Source organism: Danio rerio, chromosome 4, assembly GCF_049306965.1.
Source record: "Danio rerio strain Tuebingen ecotype United States chromosome 4, GRCz12tu, whole genome shotgun sequence".
In the NCBI taxonomy this organism is placed as follows: Eukaryota; Metazoa; Chordata; class Actinopteri; order Cypriniformes; family Danionidae; genus Danio; species Danio rerio.
In genome coordinates, this window is record NC_133179.1 from 40,662,716 (window position 1) to 40,681,230 (window position 18,515).

An 18,515-nucleotide genomic window follows, 5' to 3' on the forward strand; every position below is an offset into this window, starting at 1 on the left:
ACAGCTTCAGTCTTAGCAGAGGATCCTTAAACGACTCCACAAACAACAGCAGACACACTTATTACTGACTGCTTGGACTTCCATAATCTGATTAAGATCCAACAGAAATTTAGGTGTTTTTTTGTGTCACCGTAATGGAGTGAGGGACTGATTTAGTTGGGCTCTTTGGTCCGTGAAACACTTTGCAGTGCTTTGTTCAATTCACACCATCATATTTTTTAAGATGGAAGTATTCCGCTTGGTGACATTTTAAGGCTTTACTAGGTCAATTAGGGTAAAGTTGGGGAAATGTTGGCAATAATTATAATGGGTGAAAGATGCGGGAATTAAGGAAAGTTTAGTTGGCTCATATTGTAATTCTGCTCTTTTAGTATTGAAACAAAACACTCAGACTGTAGTCAAGATTTAGTTATTGAAATATTACAAGAGTTGTATAAATTAAAAGGAGAAAAAGTAAAGGTATTGTTCATGTGGGTACCGGTGTTACACCAAATTCTGTGACTATTGTTTTCTGTAACCCTAGTAGGCGCTGTTCTCACAGTTGGCTTGAAAACGCTCCCTTATTCGGGATTGGACACGCAAACAGCGTACATGCCATCACGTGAACGCACTAGGCTCCCGTGAACACTATATCAGCGTGCATCATTCTCCGTTCAATATATTTTTCTTGCCTTTGATATAAAGATGTTAAATTCATATCTTTTTACCAGCCTATCCAAGAACCATTTTACTATAATATGAGCAGTACAGCACGTTTTTACCTTAATTTTATGATTTAAAATAAATAAATCAGTATGTTTTTGCCTTCTTTTTCCCCGATAAGCAGTTACGTAGATTACGGCCGATCCTCTCAAATGTTTCCTGAAATAGGTTTATCCAATTTCTTAATTGTTTTTTAATTTTAAAAGAAAATATTGTGAAATGTTGTGAATGTGTGTGAAATGCTGATTAGACAGAATGTAGGCACACAAATTAAAACAGAAAGTCCATACTTTAAATTTGCAATGAAATGTTTTTATTTACTTATTTGTGTATATTTTAAAAAAAAAAGGTTCAATTCAAGATAACATTTAATTTAACAAAACTTGAACTATTAACTTAAGACAGAGTATGGGATTAACATGCTGCACTGTTGTACGGCTTTGTGGGGTCAGGGTCACACGTGTCACACTGAATCTGTAATGAAGAAATAATACATGTTATTTTTCCCAGGGTTGGGCAGAGCACTGAGATTGACCATCTTATTTCGAAAGGTCCTTACCCAAGAACAAGGTGGTGGTTTTCGGTGCTTTTCCCCTTTCTTTCCTTGGTCTCCCACTTCTATATTATTTTCCCCACAATAGAGTCACAGCTCACTAAGGTCATCTATTGAACCAAAAGATAGAATTAAGTTCAACTATCTGGAGGGTTAATTAAGTCTTAGGGTGCTATGACACCTACACTTTTGTTTCGGAATGTGTCTTGTATGCCCAGTTAGCGCGGTTCATTTGGCATATGTGAACAGGGCAATCGCGCTCTGTTCCGCCCCAAAGTAATCGCTCAGAGATTGCTTGAATGAGGTGGTCTCGGCTCGATTGAAACGAACCCTGGAGTGGTTTGATTGCAGTGAGAAAGCAATCCGATCCGAGCTCGGTTATATCACAGTGTTTTATGGATATGTAATAGGCTTACGGCTATATGAAGAGAGAATTATGAGTAGGGCAGGAAGTTTCGCGAGTCCGGATGCCCGCAAACGAGTGATGATCTCCTGGTAATCTCGCGTCTCCCTCCCGGTCCTCAAATAGGCATCATCGCGCACCCTTCTCACCAGGCCCGGATTGGCTAATCGGGAGGACCGGGAGAATTCCCGGTGGGCCGGTGCGTTTTTTGGCCGCGAGGGCCGTTGTCCCTAGCTCCAGATTCTGTTGCTCTCAGCAGTCACATTTTTTACATTAATTATTTTTTTTTACTTGACCACAGTCTTCTTATTAATTATTTTACCAAAGCTCTGCTCTTTTTATCTATTTTCTCGCACCCTGGTTAATGATGATATAACTAAGACGAGCCTCTTTTATCGCAAAGTTGTTGTGGTCCAGTGGTTAGCGCGTTAGGCTATGACACTGCGGACCTGGGTTTTATCCTTGTCTGAGTAGGTTTTTTTTTTTTTTTTCATTTTTATTGTTAAGACATATAATACTGTTAGGGTTGTTGAACATTTGAAGTTCTAAAGCAGCTGTTTTCTCAAAAAAATACGTGATAGTGTCATTAGAAACTGATTTGGAAATGACCTTATTTTAATATAGTCAGTCGTGAACTGAGGTGGGCCAGTCTGAGGCTTGAAACTCCAGGGCTGAAAAGGAGTCCCACTCCGGCCCTGCTTCTCACCCCTCCCCACCGCATCTCTCCGCGCGCACCCTGTCAATCACCACCAAACCACCACCTCTCCTGACAGCTGAGCGGGACGCTGCAAAAAACCCTGACACTTGTAATGGAAATTCATTTTAGATAAACATGTGTAGTGGAAACTTACAGCAGAAACAGCGGAGCACCTGATGCACGTACAGAATGGGCCTTATTAGGATTTGACCTTGCAAGCAGTACAAACTAGATAGAACAGTGAACATACTTTGCTTCAGTGTCTCATTCTGTAGAAACTGTCGTCAGAATGGGCAGTATTAGGGTTTGACCTTGTAAGCAGTAAAAACCAGATAAAAGGGTGAACACACTTGACTTCAGTGTCTCACTCTGCAGAAACTGTTGTTGCTGTATGACTGTGACCTTCTTTGCAAAGAATAAAACTTTAAAAAGACATTCCGACTAAGACTTTGTTTCTTGACCACAGAGAGCGCCTCTTTAAAGAAAATTGCCACTACAATTTGGTGTCAGAATAGTGGGATGTCTTGGAGGAACTTTTCCGGACCCTGCGGACGGTGACTGATCATCCTGGGACTTCGTGTCACAGCCCTGCTCCGCTCGATTGAGGGTTGAGGGGCCGACCGCAGGGCTCGGAGGGGAACCCCACTGACATCTGGGAAAAAGAACTCAAGTGGCATCTGAACTCTCTGGTAAGAGACAAATTCTTTGTTTGTTACTAAAAGAAAATTGAACAGTTTTGGGCATTTGATTAGGCAATTAAAAGGGTTTTTCACTGTAATTTGGGCCATCACCATGCTGGTAGATCTGTCTCTGTGGGATAGCAGCGTGATTAATGCAAGTGAGATCTGACATCAGGTGGGGATCGAGACCTTTTTACAAGTGAGATCTGGCGTTTAGCTGAGATCAAGACCTTACACAAGTGAGATCTGGCGCCTGACTAAGATCAAGACCTTTTTAACACGTTTGGCTAGCTAACTGCGATTTACTCCCGGGAGGGGGTTGAAATCAGGGGGCTGTGCGATTTACTTCCAAAAAGAGGTTGAAATCTAGGGCTGTGCGATTTACTTCCGGAAGGAGGTTGAAATCAGGGGCCAAGCGATTTACTTCTAAAAGGGGGTTGAAATTGGGGGCCACAAAATTAGAGCTGGAAAGCTTAACTTTTCGATTTTAGGTGAAAAATCGAAATCTGTTGGAGACGTCCGACAGATTAATAGGTACCGAAAAAGTCCAGGGGAAAGATAGTTGCCAGCATGGGGAAGTCTCAAAGCAAAAAAAAAAAAGATATGATACACTGGTGTTTTGGAATATGGGAAATTTATACGGAATAAGAAAAAAAAAGAAAAAAGCATGCAAGAGATAGGAAAACAATAAGGTATCACAAGTTTCTAAGGGAAAAGGAATGTTGAGTGTTACTAGGTTAAACATAATGAAAAAGCAGATGAGAAGGCAGAAGGAAAAGCAGGTTGTCTTTGGGAAAGGCATGTGCGTGTCGTGTGGAGACACTGTTGATTGTTGGCTCAGGGAGGCAGATAAGAGGCAAAGAGGAAAATGCTTCAGAGGCAGCTGGCATGTAGGGAAAAGAATGAAGGAGATAAAGTGAAAGAAAAATGTGAATGTGTGAATGAAAGATTAATTAGCACCACTAATCCTTTCTATACATCTGTTTCCATACATGTACCGCCGTACCATCACTATCCCGTGGCTGAGCTGCGAGCCCTGAGAACTGACCCAAACCTCAACTGCTACTGTCCCAGAAGACCTCCGACCGCACCAACGAAATTCCCACCTCAAGCGAGTGGAGGACATCTGTTTGAACTGGAGAAATGGACATTTAACGAACATTCTGCTGTGTGCTCAACATGCTGAAGACAAGCTGACAGTGAAGCAAGAGCAAGACAAGAAGAAAGCAGAAAGGGAGCTGTGCATGGCTCTGGTACAAGTGGCCAACCAAAGATCCAACCAACACCTGACAACCAAGTTCAAAGGTGACAAAGGTGTCAAGGGGGAGAAAGATACTAGATGGAGAAACTGGAATGTGACGTATGGCGATGAAACCTGCAGAGCCTATCGTGCACGTGATGTGAACCGGTACCAAATGTCTGCGCTTGCAACCGAGATGGACTTTTGGTTAAGGATTGACCCGAAAGGCGCTAACCAACAACGAGGAGCTGATGTGCGGAGAGGGAAGAGCAGAATGGAGAGGGTCTGGGCAAACAGCCAACAGCTACAGTAAAGGGAAGTGAACATATTTTTACTAACATGTTTAAATGCAGACACATTTTTATACACACATATTCACATACACTGACATACTGGCTCTCTGCAATGAAGGAAAAGCTTGCATTTCCCACTGTAAATTTGGCATTGTTTTTAATAGTGAAGCATTTTTTTTTATGCAAAATATTCTATGTTGATTGAGAATACATTGGTTGAGTTTCTAGCTGATAGTGGAGCTAGCATATCTTGCATACGACCATGTGACCTGCAGTGTGAAATACCTTTAACAAACAAATTTCACAAGTCTCTGTCTGGATCTGGTCATACAGTGGTTGAGCGATTTACAGCTCCGCTGACCTGTGAGACAGAGGGGGGTAAAATTTTCAGACATGCATTTGTTTGTTCACCAAAATGCCCTGTTCCTATCCTCGGAAGGGTCATTTTGTGTAAACTAAACTTGATTTTAACAGCAGATTCCACTGGTGTGAGAGTGATTGAAGGAGAGGAATTTTGTTGTTTACAAATTGAATCACAAGCACCGAAGTGGGCTTATGAATGGCTGGTTGAAAACAATGAGTGGGCTAATTCAATTTGCAAATTGGCTGAAGAACGTGTAAAACCTTTTGACAGGGATATAATGTCTCCTGGTGAACTGCATTGTACGTCACATGTCGTAACTGATAGGGATGCAGAGTTTGAAAAGGCTTGGTTTGAGGCAAATGTGAATGAAACTTTGATTTTAGAGAAAATGTACTGCAAGGATAGTCTGTGTGCAGTTTCAGTGTCTCTGTCAGAAAAGCAGCGTTCATTCTATCTCATGTCAGCACAGGCTGTGCCTCACATATCAGTTTGCAAGGGTAAACATCAGTCTTGGGCTGATTTAGGCCCGTTTGTGAAGCAGTGTCTTAAAGTCAAAGATTGGATCTGCAGAGAGGGAGGGGTAGAATGGAGCGCGCTCTCGCAGGCCTTTAGGGTGGACAGTGAAACTGAAACAGCTGTTTCAAGAACTGTGACTGCGATTGACAAACTTTGCGTAAAGAATTCTTGCATGGTTGACTTTAACGCTGCAGACATACACCCAGCTTTAGCAGAAATACCAAGTGAATTGTGGGCTAAAAGCAAATATGATGTTGGTTTAATCAAAGGTTGTGATCCAGTGACAATCATTGCAAAATCTGATTACAGACCATGCCAACAACAATATCCTTTGAAAAGGGAAGCCATTGAGGGCATTACCCCAGTATTTGAGTCTTTACTGGAACAGGGCGTTATTGTACCATGCAACAATTCTGAGGTTCGCACCCCTATTTTTCCTGTTAAAAAGATAAGGGATAATGGGATGCCTACTGAATGGCGTTTCGTACAGGATTTACAAGCAGTAAATGCAGCTGTCAAACAAAGGGCTCCATTAGTTCCAATTCCGTACACGATTTTGTCACAAATTCCTGAAAAATCAGTTCTATTCAGTGGTTGATTTGGCTCATGCATTTTTCAGTCTGCCAGTGGACAAAGACAGCCAGTTTTGGTTTGCATTTAATTTGTGCCAGTGGACAAAGACAGCCAGTTTTGGTTTGCATTTAATTTCAATGGCAAAGGCAACACCTTTACACGTCTGTGTCAGGTGTATGTTTCACTTTATACAACGAAGCGTTGTTAAGAAGTTTGGAACCTCTGACCCTGACAGCTGGAACTGCTTTGTTACAGTATGTTGATGACCTGTTGATATGTGCTGAGAATGAAGAGACGTGTGTGAAAGACACTGTGACTGTCCTTAGGCATTTGGCTAAGGAGGGCCACAAGGTCAGTTTGACAAAATTGCAGTTTGTTAAACAAAAGGTAACTTTTTGGGGGCACGTCATTACACCACACAGCAAATCTCTTTCTGAAAAAAGGGTAAGTGGTATAAAAAATGTACCAAAACCACTAACAAAAAACAAATGTTGTCTTTTTTGGGTATGTGCTCATATTGTCGCACATTTATTCCAAATTATGCAATTTTGGAACAACCCCAGAGAGCCCTAACATTAGGGAAGGGAATGAAATCCACTGACAAACTACGGTGGACGACAGAGGCAGAGGAGGCATTTGTAAACATGAAATTACAAATGGCTGAAGCCCCTGCATTGGGTTTACCTGTACCAACAAAACCATTTGTTCAGATGGTAGATGAAAGAAGTGGGTTCATGACGTCATTGCTCCTACAGGATCATGGAGGTAGATTGCGACCTGTGGCCTACTTTTCGAGCAAACTTGACCCTGTAGCAGCAGGCCTGCCACGTTGCTTAAGAGCAGTGGCGGCTGCGGAAAAAGCTGTGATGGCTTCAAGAGATTTTGTTGGTTATTCTGATCTGATACTGATGGTGCCACATTCTGTGTCCATGATACTCCAAGAACAAAAAACATTGCATCTGTCAACAGCCCGCTGGCTGAGATATCACACTATCTTGTTAGACATGCCAAATGTGACTGTTAAACGATGTACTGGTTTGAATGCAGCTACTCTTCTTCCTACTGAGGAGGATGGGGAAGAGCATCATTGTTGTTTAACAGCACTTGAACAGGTGTGTACACCACCACCTGACCTTTCTGACGAACCACTTGAAAATTGTGACAATGTCCTCTTTGTGGATGGGTCAGCATTTTAAGATCCACAAACAGGCCAGAATAAAGTTGGTTACGCTGTAACAACTGAATTTGATGTGGTGACCTCTGGGAAATTGCCAGGGCACTATTCTGCACAGGCCGCAGAGCTCGTGGCGTTGACAGAGGCATGTAAAATAATGGCAAAAAAAGAGGCTACAATTTACACTGACTCAAGATATACATTTGGGGTAGCTCATGATTTTGGGGCTCTGTGGAAACACAGAAAATTTCTAAAGTCTGATGGTCGACCAATACTCAATGCTCCTTTAGTGGCAGCGCTGCTGGATGCAATTTTACTACCTGACAAACTGGCCATTTGTAAATGCGCAGCGCACTCTAATAATAAAAGATTCTGTTTCTTTAGGTAACTCCAGGGCAGATGGAGCAGCAAAAGTCGCGGCGTCCCAAGACAAGGATAACTCTGAATGTTCTTTGCTATCTGTTGATGATAACAATGATGCGTGTTCTTCTTTGCAGGATATGCAGAGCTTCGCGATGGGACTGGAAAAAAAACAAGTGGAGACAGTCTGGCTGTGTGATGAAAGATAATGTGTGAAAGTGTGCTGAGGGCAAGGCGTGTTTACCAAAATATTTTTTCCAACATTATGCAAAATTACTGCACGGTAAAGATCATGCGTCAAAAACAGCAATGGTTGCGCAAATGAATGAACTGTGGTTCACAAAGGGGTTGACTACATTTGCAGGCAATTTCTGTAGACGATGTGTAATTTGCAACACACATAATGTGGCCAGAGCGATAAAAGTTCCACTATCATCTCATCCACCTCCAACAGGGCCATTTGAATATTTGATGATGGATTTCATTAAATTGTCCCCATGCAATGGGAAAAGGTACTGTTTGGTGATGGTTGACATGTGGTCAAAATGGGTTGAAGTTTTTCCAACCTCAAAACAAGATTCAGCTGCGGTAGCAAAAGCGTTACTGACTGAAATTGTGCCGAGATGGGGAATACCACAAAAAAAATAAGATCAGATAATGGTACTCATTTTGTTAATAATGCAATTAAACAAGTGGGCCAATATTTGGAAATTGATTTGAGAACACATTGCAGTTACCATCCAGCTTCAGGAGGAGCTGTTGAAAGAGAAAATGGTACACTGAAGAACAAATTGGCAAAATGCTGTGAAGACACAGGGCTTACATGGGTTCAAGCTTTACCCATTGTCCTGATGTACATGAGAATGAGAAAAAGACCAAAAATGAATTTGAGCCCGTTTGAAATTCTCTTTGGTAAACCACCGCATGTAGGTGTGAATGGGGGAAAACAGCAGCTGCCCTCAACAGATGTGTGTGAGAATGACATGTTGAATTACTGTAAAGAAATGTCTCATGTGTTGTCCAATGTTTGTGTGCAGGTAAAGGCTGCACAGGGGAAGGCTGCTGAGAGACCACTGCACAGTCTGAGGCCTGGCGATTTCGTGGTGATCAGGGACCTGAGGAAAAAGAGCTGGAGAGCAAAGCGCTGGCTGGGTCCATTTCAAGTGTTATTGATCACTGAGACGGCGGTGAAGGTCGCAGAGCGGGCAACGTGGGTGCATGATGGCCACTGCAGGAAAATTCCATCTCCTGAGGAGGATTCCACGAGGGAGTAGGAGAGAAAGAGGAGCTCTGAAACCATCTGAAGGAAAACAGCAGGCTGCTATCTGAGTGAAGCAAGGTCACAGCTGGGGAGAAACAACAACAACTCAAGAGGTGTGTGTGCAACAGTAACTTCTGAATACAACACCAAGCAGCACACAGACGGAGGATAAAGCGACCAAAAGAGAGGTGAATAAGCTGTGCTTGACCATCACATAGGATCTGAAGATGGACGAAAAGATTCGCTGGCATCCATTCCGTGTGAAAGGAATGTGTGGTCTGAGGAGAACAACACTGGCATTGCAGCTAGTGTCACCTTAATTAACCTGATTACAGCAAAACATTACTGACAGTGTGACCCACATGAGAATGACCGTAAAAGAACCTAAGAAAGTTAGCAACCCAGAGCTAGATTGGCTGTCATTTAAGTGGGGAAACTGGATCTACTGGGCCTTTACTGTGGTGTTACCTGTATTGGGGGTGGGTGTAGTGATATTATGTTGTCTGCCATGTATACTCAGATCTGTATTATGGTCAGTGGGCAGACTGATTACACCTACAACATCCCATCAGATGATAAGAGTGGCCGTGAATGAAGAGGGTATGAATATTGACATGGGTGAAGATTTTGATTATGACTTTGATGATAGCAGCAGTTATATAGAAATGGATAAGGCAAACCCGTAAACAATTGAGAACAAAATTTCCGGTGACGGCTGTTACTTAATTGGGAAAATATTAACGGACCTGACTTTTTGAAATTTGAGATAACTATCTGCTTGCTCATATGTATTTTGGGTCTGTTCAAACAAAAACAGCAAACTGCATGAGTTGGTATGCTCTGTAACAAATCTCAAAAGAGTGATCATTTGCATGAAAGTTGAGAGAAGAGTGTAAATGTGATGAATGAAGGGTACAGTAACAACAAGGTTTTCCTGTTTATAAATGTTATTAATGGTGAACTAATGATGTAGAGTATTAGTGATTTGTAACTGATTGAAGAAATGTTTTGCAGAATTTATTATGTGTATGAAACAATAATAATGCGAAAATAACAGGCAATTTCTGGGATTTGAACCTCTGTGGGGTGACTGAGGGTCTGATTTCGATCGGTAGCGCAATGGGCTATATGCACGCATTACTTCCGCGTTTTGACTAAGGCCGCGGTCCAGCTTCCGGTCTGGGTGATTTTAAGCGGAGGTAAACAGTATTATGGCAGAGTCTTCAATATTTACTCGCTGTTTGCGAGTAAATTATGGTCAACGATGTGCAAATGATTGTCCGGATGTGCTCTACAACACCGCAGAGCAAAGCTTGAGAAAGGTTTCAAGTTTTATGCATCTTCCTGCCTGTGCAATTATGAAGGTAAGTTCAGCTAGCCTAAAGGCTAACTTTAGCGTTAATACTCTTACGATCCGTCCATCTGCAGCTTTATCACGTAAGTAAAAATAATCATATGTGTATGTAATTCTGTCTCAAAGTGTCAGGTAACAACAGGGCAGGAATAAGATCTCAGTGTGAGCTCATTACTACCGATAGATCTATGAAGAAATCAGAGTCTCCTCACCAGCTGAGAGTAGGACAGCATACATGTGAAATTCTGTCCCATTCATACTTTTACTGTTCTAAAGTGACCACCACTGTTCAGTTCGGATAATTACAGAAACACAGATGCTGTCTTAGTTTGTAAGCATGATTATTGAGCAAGATATATTAGGAATAAAATAATACAATGCCGTTCCATCCACAACAGACAAATAGCACTGTGTCAATGCTGAGATTTATTGCTGAAACAGTGGAGATGACAGATGCAGTGTAACAGTGTAGATAGCATGCTTACTATTTAGTCGATAACATTGTAATTAAATGGGAGGGTGACCCAAAACAATAAGGTGTCATTAGTTAATTTCACATCAACAATTTGTCTATTGCAATATTTATTATTATTTATGTAATGAACAAATGCTTATTCATTGTGCTTGTTAACTCACAATGTAATGGCTAATGTTAACAAGCATGACTTTGGATTTTTATTCATTTGTAAATTAGTTTAACAATGCTAACTATTAAATATTAAATAGTTATTTTAATAGTGAGTAAATACATTAACTAATGAAACCTTATTTTTAAGTGTGATTAAAGGGAGCTACATTTAAATAATTTAAATTAATGATTTACTGTGTAGTTTAATCTGATGATATTGCTGCAGATGCCTTTCAAAAGAAGATATTTTGAAGAAAGCTGAAAACCTGTAACCATTGACTTCCATAGTAAGAAAATGAACTACTATGAATATCAGTGGTTGCAAGTTTCCAGCTTTCTTCAAAGTATTTTTGTTTGTGTTAAACATCAGAAAGAAACTCAAACAGGTTTGGAACAAGTGGAGGATGAGGAAATAGAATTTTCAGTTTTGAGTGAACTGCCTTTAATGACTCTCTTTAAAAACCTATTAATATTCTTGTTTCTGTTTTCTAGGTAACATTATGAGATTCAGAGCTAGAAAATTTTATGTGTTACTTCATCCTGGAGCGGACATCCGTCAGAAAATCCATGCCATCATCAGCTAGTTAATAGCTCCTGCTCTTGTGTGGCTGAGTGGGATATGCAAACATTTGGTTGCTTTGCTTTTCCAGACAGCCCATTACTCTGAAATTTGTAATGTGTGTTGTCACATGAACAATTGTTTGGAATGGATCAATTATGTGTTAAGTTCCATGAAACAGAGGGGTGATTTATTTATTTATTTAATATGTATAAACCCAAATACCTCTCTATGCACAAGTTACAGAAGAAGCACCTGATTCAAGAAAACAACTGATTCAATGTTATTGTTTCTGTTCATCTGAATGAAATATTTTTTTCAAAATGTTACATTTTTTTTGACAATTTTTTATTTCAAATTATATAAAGTGAATTATATTTTATATGTACAGTGAATAAAATAAAGGTCTTTATTCTGAATTTAAAAAGTTGCACTTAGAAAGTAGCTTAAGAAATGTTTATGTATATTAATGTTCAGTTTTTTTTACTTCAAAGGCAATGAAAATGAATTATTATTTGCCATAAAAGCTCCTTTCTTTAAATGTCTGCATCCGGTTGGCACTCGAGGCTCGATCAGTTTTCTAGACTGAAATTGTCAGCTACACTCTTGTTTTTTTCTGTTTCTGTAAAATTCTCACGTTAAATATCACCAACCCACCTCTTCTGCACGACTTTGTCTTTTGGAAACGTGTGGAAACTAAGGTAAGAGTTCAATTTCTGACGCTGTGCGTTGCTGAACACAGCAGTGGTATCTACAAGTACTGTTCTCACGTCTTTGAAATGACACTTTTAAACGTTTAGATGTCATATTTATGTAGCTGACATAAACATGTATAAGTGGGCTATAATGGCATAAAACATTAAGACAACTGTCCAAAACATTACTCGTTTTTATCAGTAACGCTCCTGTTGTAGCACTGTACTGTACGATCGGCGGAAGTAGGCTCGGGGTCTTAAATTTTACCGGAAATGCGTCACGCGCCGCCGTGCATAGAGCCCATAACAGTGATTATTCGTTTAGCCCGGCTCCCAGTGAAGAGGGATGCTTTGAAAGATAAATCTTAATGGGAAAACTATTAAGAAGAATGTTTAAACATCTCTAGTGTATTTGATGTGTGCAAAAACCTGTTAAATTATTTTGTAACCAGTGTGATGATTATAATCAGTGTGATTTTGTATTCAATTGAAAAATGAATTTAATAGTGAGTTATCAATGAATGATAAAAAGAGAGGAATTGTAATGGAAATTCATTTTTAGATGAACATGTGTAGTGAAAACTTGCTTACTCCTCATCTTTAGATGTGTGAAAAGTCACTTGTGTTCACAGTGTACTTTTGTTTATACAGCCTTACATTCCCGTATGTGACCACCTGGTCCTTATCTTTCAATTAGGCTTTACGATGAACATCTGTTAGGGGTAGGGGGCATGGGCTGTGTGATATATGACAGGGAAGCAGCAGGATGGTTTTCACACCTGTCGTGGTATGTGTGGTTTGGGTTGAACTGGAGTTGACCTCGTAAGCAGCACAGCCCAGATAAAAGGATGAGCACACTTTGCTTCATTGTCTCACTCTGCAGAAACTGTTGTTGCTGTATGACTGTGACCTTCTTTGCAAAGAATAAAACCTTAAAAGACACTTTGGGTAAGAATTTGTCTTCTTGACCACTGAGAGAGCCTCTTTAAAGAAAATTGCCACTACAACCATGGTGTTGTGCTGCAACCCCCACCTGTAGACATCGGGCCCTCATACCACCCTCATGCCTCAGAACAAGCCTATTTATTTAAAATAAAACATATCTTCTTTTTATTTATTTATTTATTGATTGAATCTACATTAAACTAAAGCTGTATTTCCCCATTCATATGACTGTACTTATTATTATTATTAATAACTAATCAGAGAGCATTTTACTGAGCTCAGTGTAAAGTTTGGTGTTTAGGCCTACAGCAAATGTAATATTAGAGGCATGTCTGCGGCGAGACGGCAATACTGTGTCTAAAATTACACTATTTCTCTGATCAGAAAACAAACACATTATCCAAGAGCAACACTGTGTTAGATTTGAGCAAATACACATCAACAAATGTCCTATTCAGCTGGAGGAGCACAGGGATTTACAGGGATTTGAGTTATTTTCCAGGATAAACTGTAAAGCAAATGAAGTAGATTATTAAATAAGTACAAATGTTGTTTGTGTGAGTAAAAAGTCAAGAAAAGTTTGTTAAATACGTTTAGAAATGATGAAATAAATGAGCAAATAAGGAAACAGAACACTGCCGCCGCGTCCCCATGCAGTAATATGGTGTATCAGCGATCTCACAGGGGGACGATATGGCCAGCTAAAGATTTTCTGTTAAAGCAGGGCAGTGATTCACTAAACTGATCTGAGTCTTCAGTGCAGACTGATGTGTGTCTTCTGTGATCAATCAATGAATACTCACAGAGCTCTTCTGCAGTTTCTCACAGCTGCTGTCAGTCTCCGTCTTCCCTCAGCTGATGTGTTGAATTTATTAAAGTCTAACTCATCCAGCGGCTCCTCTGACATCTCAATCATGTAGGAGATTGTGGAGCAGTGAGCAGGAGAGAGTTTCTCCTCTGAGTGTTTGTCTGATTTCACAAACTCCTGAATCTCTCTGGCCAGAGTTTGATCTTTCACCTCCAGCAGACAGAGGAACAGATTGATGGATCTTTCAGCTGAGAGACGTTTATCTGTCTTGATCTTGTCTTTAATGTCCTGTGTGATTCTCCTGATGTTCTCTGAGCTCTCCTCTGTGTGTGTCAGCAGATCCTGGAAGAGTCTCTGATTGGACTCCAGTGAGACGCCCAGCAGGAACCGCAGGAACAGATCCAGATGACCATTACTACTCTCTACAGCTTTATCTACTGCTGAACTGAGCAGATAATACAGAGACTTCTCAGAGCTGGACAGTAGATATTGATCAGCTGAATATTCACTGTCATAATCATCTAAATAATCTCTCTTATAAATCCCCCTCAGCTGTTCTCTGTTCTCTGTTAAATGGCAGTAAAACACAAAGAAAGCAGCCAGAAACTCCTGAAAGCTGAGATGGATGAAGCTGTAGACTTTCCTCTGATGAATCACAGATTCCTCCTTGAAGATCTCAATGCAGATCCCAGAATACACTGAGGCGTCAGTGACGTCTATGCCGCTCTCAATCAGGTCCTCCTCATAGAACATCACATTGCCCTTCATCAGCTGTCTGAAAGCCACTTCAGCAAGTTTGAGGATCTCTCCTCTGCTGGACTGCAGGAGTTTCTCTGGATCTCTCTCTTCATACTTCTGCTTCCTCATGTTGATCTGAATCAGCAGGAAGTGGATGTACATCTCAGTCAGAGTTTGAGGGATTTCTGCACTCACATCTTCTTCCAGGAGCTTCTGAAGCACAGTGGAGGAGATCCAGCAGAAGACGGGTATGTGGCACATTATCTGGAGGCTTCTTGCTATTCTGATGTGGGAGATGATTCTGCTGGCTCGATGCTCGTTGCTGATTCTCTTCCTGAAATATTCCTCCTTCTGAGGCTCAGTGAATCCCTGAATCTCTGTCAGACGCTTGATGTATCTGGAGGGGATCTGATGGGCTGCTGCTGGTCTGGAGGTGATCCAGATGAGAGCAGAGGGAAGCAGATCTCCTTTCAGGAGGCTCCACATCAACACAGCCACTGATGAAGATTCAGTCACAGCACAAACTTTCTCCTCATCTGAAAAGTTGAGTGTGATTCTGCTTTCATCCAGACCATCAAAGATGAACACAACTCTACACTGCTCATAAATCTTGGGCTCCAGATCTTCAAGTTCAGGATGAAAGTCCAGCAGAAGGCTGTGAAGACTGTACTGATGATCTCTGATCAAGTTCAGCTCTCGAAATGGAAGCACAAACATGAAATCTACATCCTGATGGTCTTTTCCCTCGGCCCAGTCCAGAATGAACTTCTGCACAGAGACGGTTTTTCCAATTCCAGCGATGCCTTTAGTGAGAACAGTCTTGATCTGGGCTTTCTCCTTCTTGATCTTCTCCTCATGTCCTGCTCCAGCTGAGGCTTTAAAGATGTCATTGCAGTAGACTGGAGTGTGTTGTGAGGGTTTTGTTCTGGCTCTTTTCTCCATCTGTAAAACCTCATGTTCTTCATTCACTCCTTCACTCTCTCCTTCTATGATGTAGAGCTGTGTGTAGATCCTGTTCAGGAGGGTTTGAGTCTCTCCATGGTTGATTCCCTCAAATAATCTCTCATACTTGTTCTTCATGCTGGTTTTGTGCTGCTCTTTGACTCTCTGAAGTTCATCATGTTCTGGCTGGAGTAAATTCTGCTGCAGGTCTCCAGTCTGATCATCTCCATCCACACTGCAGGAACAACAACACAAAGAATCAACGAGTACACCCCATGGTTATGCCTCATGGCTCAAAAAGGATGTAAAAAAAGGACATCCAAGAAAGTCAACATTATAGAACACAATTTATTAAAGAGACTCTTTTAAACATATTAAGTATAATAAAAATGTCCTGATGAATACTGAAATACAGTTAATGTGTGATCAATACTGTACAGCACTAAATACCTTTGGGCAGATGATGGTGTTTTCTCTCTAAGGTCTGGTGGATAACCCATTGACCAGTCACTCTTCAGAGACACAGAGCTGGACACACATGATCCTGATCTCACACTGCACACATTAGAGGAAAAGGAGCGTCACAACCTCAAGTTGTTTTTCAAGGTGTAAGATAAATCTTTGATGAGTAAAATTTCAGATCAATTTAGCCATCAGATCATTTATTATACTCCTCTGAATATAAGAATCCCAGTCCAACACTCCCACGTGTGTCTCCTGCGTTTAAAGTTTTGTATTGAAGTCAATATTCATATTAAATATATTTACGTGGAGTTTACTCACAGCTCTGCGCATTCTCCCGTCATGTTTTTTTTTTCTTTTCTACATTTTTTTGCAAATTCTGCAGCAGAATTTGTGCAGAATGATTTATGTAAGTGTCGTAATATCAAAACTAAATTGTAATCGTATCTTAACTAAAAAATTAATATATGAAATAAAAATAAAAACTTTGAAAGTTTTATTTAATGTTTACAATGCTAATTTATTTAGATCCTCATATTTGGTAAACAAAGCAAGTCTCTCATATAATATATCTACTAAAAGACAGAAAATATGACAAACTGTACTGTAAATAATAAAAAAAAACATTTTATATCAGTCAATAATAACACTGAAATTAATTTATAAACTGAATAATATAAATGTACACACATTTACACTAGTAAATAAATAGACTCAGTGGTGGGCTAAAAACCTGCGTATTTCTGCACACACAGATTGCGTATGGGTCTAGCTATCACTAATAACAAAAACATAGGATAAGTTTATTATACCAAGTTTTTACGTAAATATAAAAAAAATCACAAGGTGCAAGAGGTGTAAAGTGTGATTTGTTGCTTTTTTCAGATCAGCACAACATTCATTTTTATGTTTTATGTCATGTTGTTAAAATAGCACATGCGTTTGCACCACTTTGTGGACTCATGGGTATTGCGGTCTATAAAGGAGGTGTCTTAAGGCTATTTTGAAGGACTAAAATAGACCACACCATTGACCCCAGATCTTTCTGTAATCTAGAATGATCTAAACACATTTGCTGAAGCTGTAAACTGAAGCTTTGTCCATAATTTGATCAGGCAACAACAACACAAACAAGAGCATTGTTGTTGGTCTTTGTTCTTCAGAGAAAGTGTTGAAATAATGGAGTAAAAAAAGAGTCAATACCTGTGTTTCTCTGAGAGAGAGTCCTTTACTCGCTCCTCTGCCATACTGCAGCTAAAACACCAATGCAGACATTAGCAGAGCTTTCAGGAAACAATCATACATATATATAAATATATAGTACTTAACATGAATGCAGTTGGTTTAACCCCTGATCTGACGTCCCAGGTGTTTCACATTTGATTTAAGGTAAATGCATGTTATATAGAGTTTATCAAGACAAGTTCAGGTTCAGCCAATTGTTGATTTAGTTAGTATTAAAATGTCTCTCTACTAAAGAGGCTTTTCGGTTAATGAGTTACTCGGACGGTCAAAGGTTAAATGCAGTGTTGTTTAAGGATCGTCAGCTTGTTGTTTTTCAGCAGCTTTTCTTCCTGTTTAACTTAAAGGTCGTGGCTCTGAATGTTTAGAGTTATATTTAATGCTGAATTATTGGACACTATTGAGTCAGTCTGATATAGAAGAGAACAAACACTTTAAAGGGATTAAAAATAAAGCTTTTAGACACAGTGTTTAAATGAGCGTGTTTGACTCAGTGTTTAATCTGTGTTTGAGGATTTGATCTTCAGGATCAGACATTTAAATCACAGTCACACATATAAAACCCCTTCATCATCTCCACAAATCAGCGTAATGTAGAAGTGTTAAACTCACATGCAGAAGTACAGACGCTCTTGTGCAGCAGGAACACAATCTGAGCTCTTAGATTCTTTCACTTCACTAAAACACACCTGTGTTATCTACAGGTATATCCTGAAATATTATTGGCTCCACAGAGTCATGCTTACATGAATATTCATGAGACTCTCCTGACTGTGGGTGTGTCCTCAAGACAACACAAACCACTGGAGCTTAAGATATCTGTGCAGATTCTCTGAGCACGAGTGTGTTGAAGGAATATTTACAGAAGGTATTTAAGATTAAATCTGAGAGGTCTCTGGAGAATATTTACTGCAATGTTGAACCTAAAAAATAAGATTAAAGATTTATATATAAATGAGTACACCTCATACAGATCTCTCTGCTGTATTATTATTATTTCTATAGGATGCTGTTCAATAATATTCAATAAGTGTGTTTATACAATAGATTAGTCAGTACCAAAAGCAAAACTGAACTAACTGAACAAAATAATTGAAGATCAAAGTGAAGAGAAACAGCACACACAAATGAATAATGATTAAACAGAGGAAAAATCAAGAAAACCAATAAACAGTATTACATTCAGTTCAAATGTTGTAGTTTGTCTTTTATTCATTGTTTGCAACACATAATCTGAATTTACATGTATTATCTCTCTATTACTGAAGGTGTTTTCAAACTCTAATTTTAATAGTCTAAACTCGCTATTTATATATATATATATAT

At 39.8% G+C, this 18,515-nt stretch overlaps 2 protein-coding genes across 5 annotated transcripts in view; both read right to left on the reverse strand.

Annotated features, from left to right (window-relative positions):
* LOC110439461 (uncharacterized) overlaps positions 1-18,515 on the reverse strand; it is a 1,085,403-nt gene that overhangs the window by 647,895 nt on the left and 418,993 nt on the right. The gene's annotated exons all lie outside the window — the stretch shown is intronic.
* LOC110439506 (protein NLRC3-like) lies at positions 991-17,907 on the reverse strand. Of its 4 annotated transcripts, XR_012402192.1 has the most exons (6): positions 17,802-17,907; positions 17,151-17,201; positions 15,936-16,040; positions 13,801-15,720; positions 1,262-1,365; positions 996-1,176 (listed from the first exon to the last, which is right to left on the reverse strand). XR_012402192.1 is itself a non-coding variant. In XM_073947485.1 (4 exons), exons 2-4 carry the CDS (start codon positions 17,192-17,194, stop codon positions 13,797-13,799), a joined length of 2,073 nt encoding a protein of 690 aa, XP_073803586.1. In that variant the 5' UTR covers positions 17,195-17,201; positions 17,802-17,907; the 3' UTR covers positions 10,587-13,796. The 4 variants fall into 4 exon arrangements, 2 of the variants coding, with proteins under 2 accessions (XP_073803586.1, XP_073803585.1); XR_012402191.1 differs by lacking the exon at positions 17,802-17,907 and having other exon boundaries at positions 991-1,176; positions 17,151-17,459; XM_073947485.1 differs by lacking the exons at positions 996-1,176; positions 1,262-1,365 and having other exon boundaries at positions 10,587-15,720.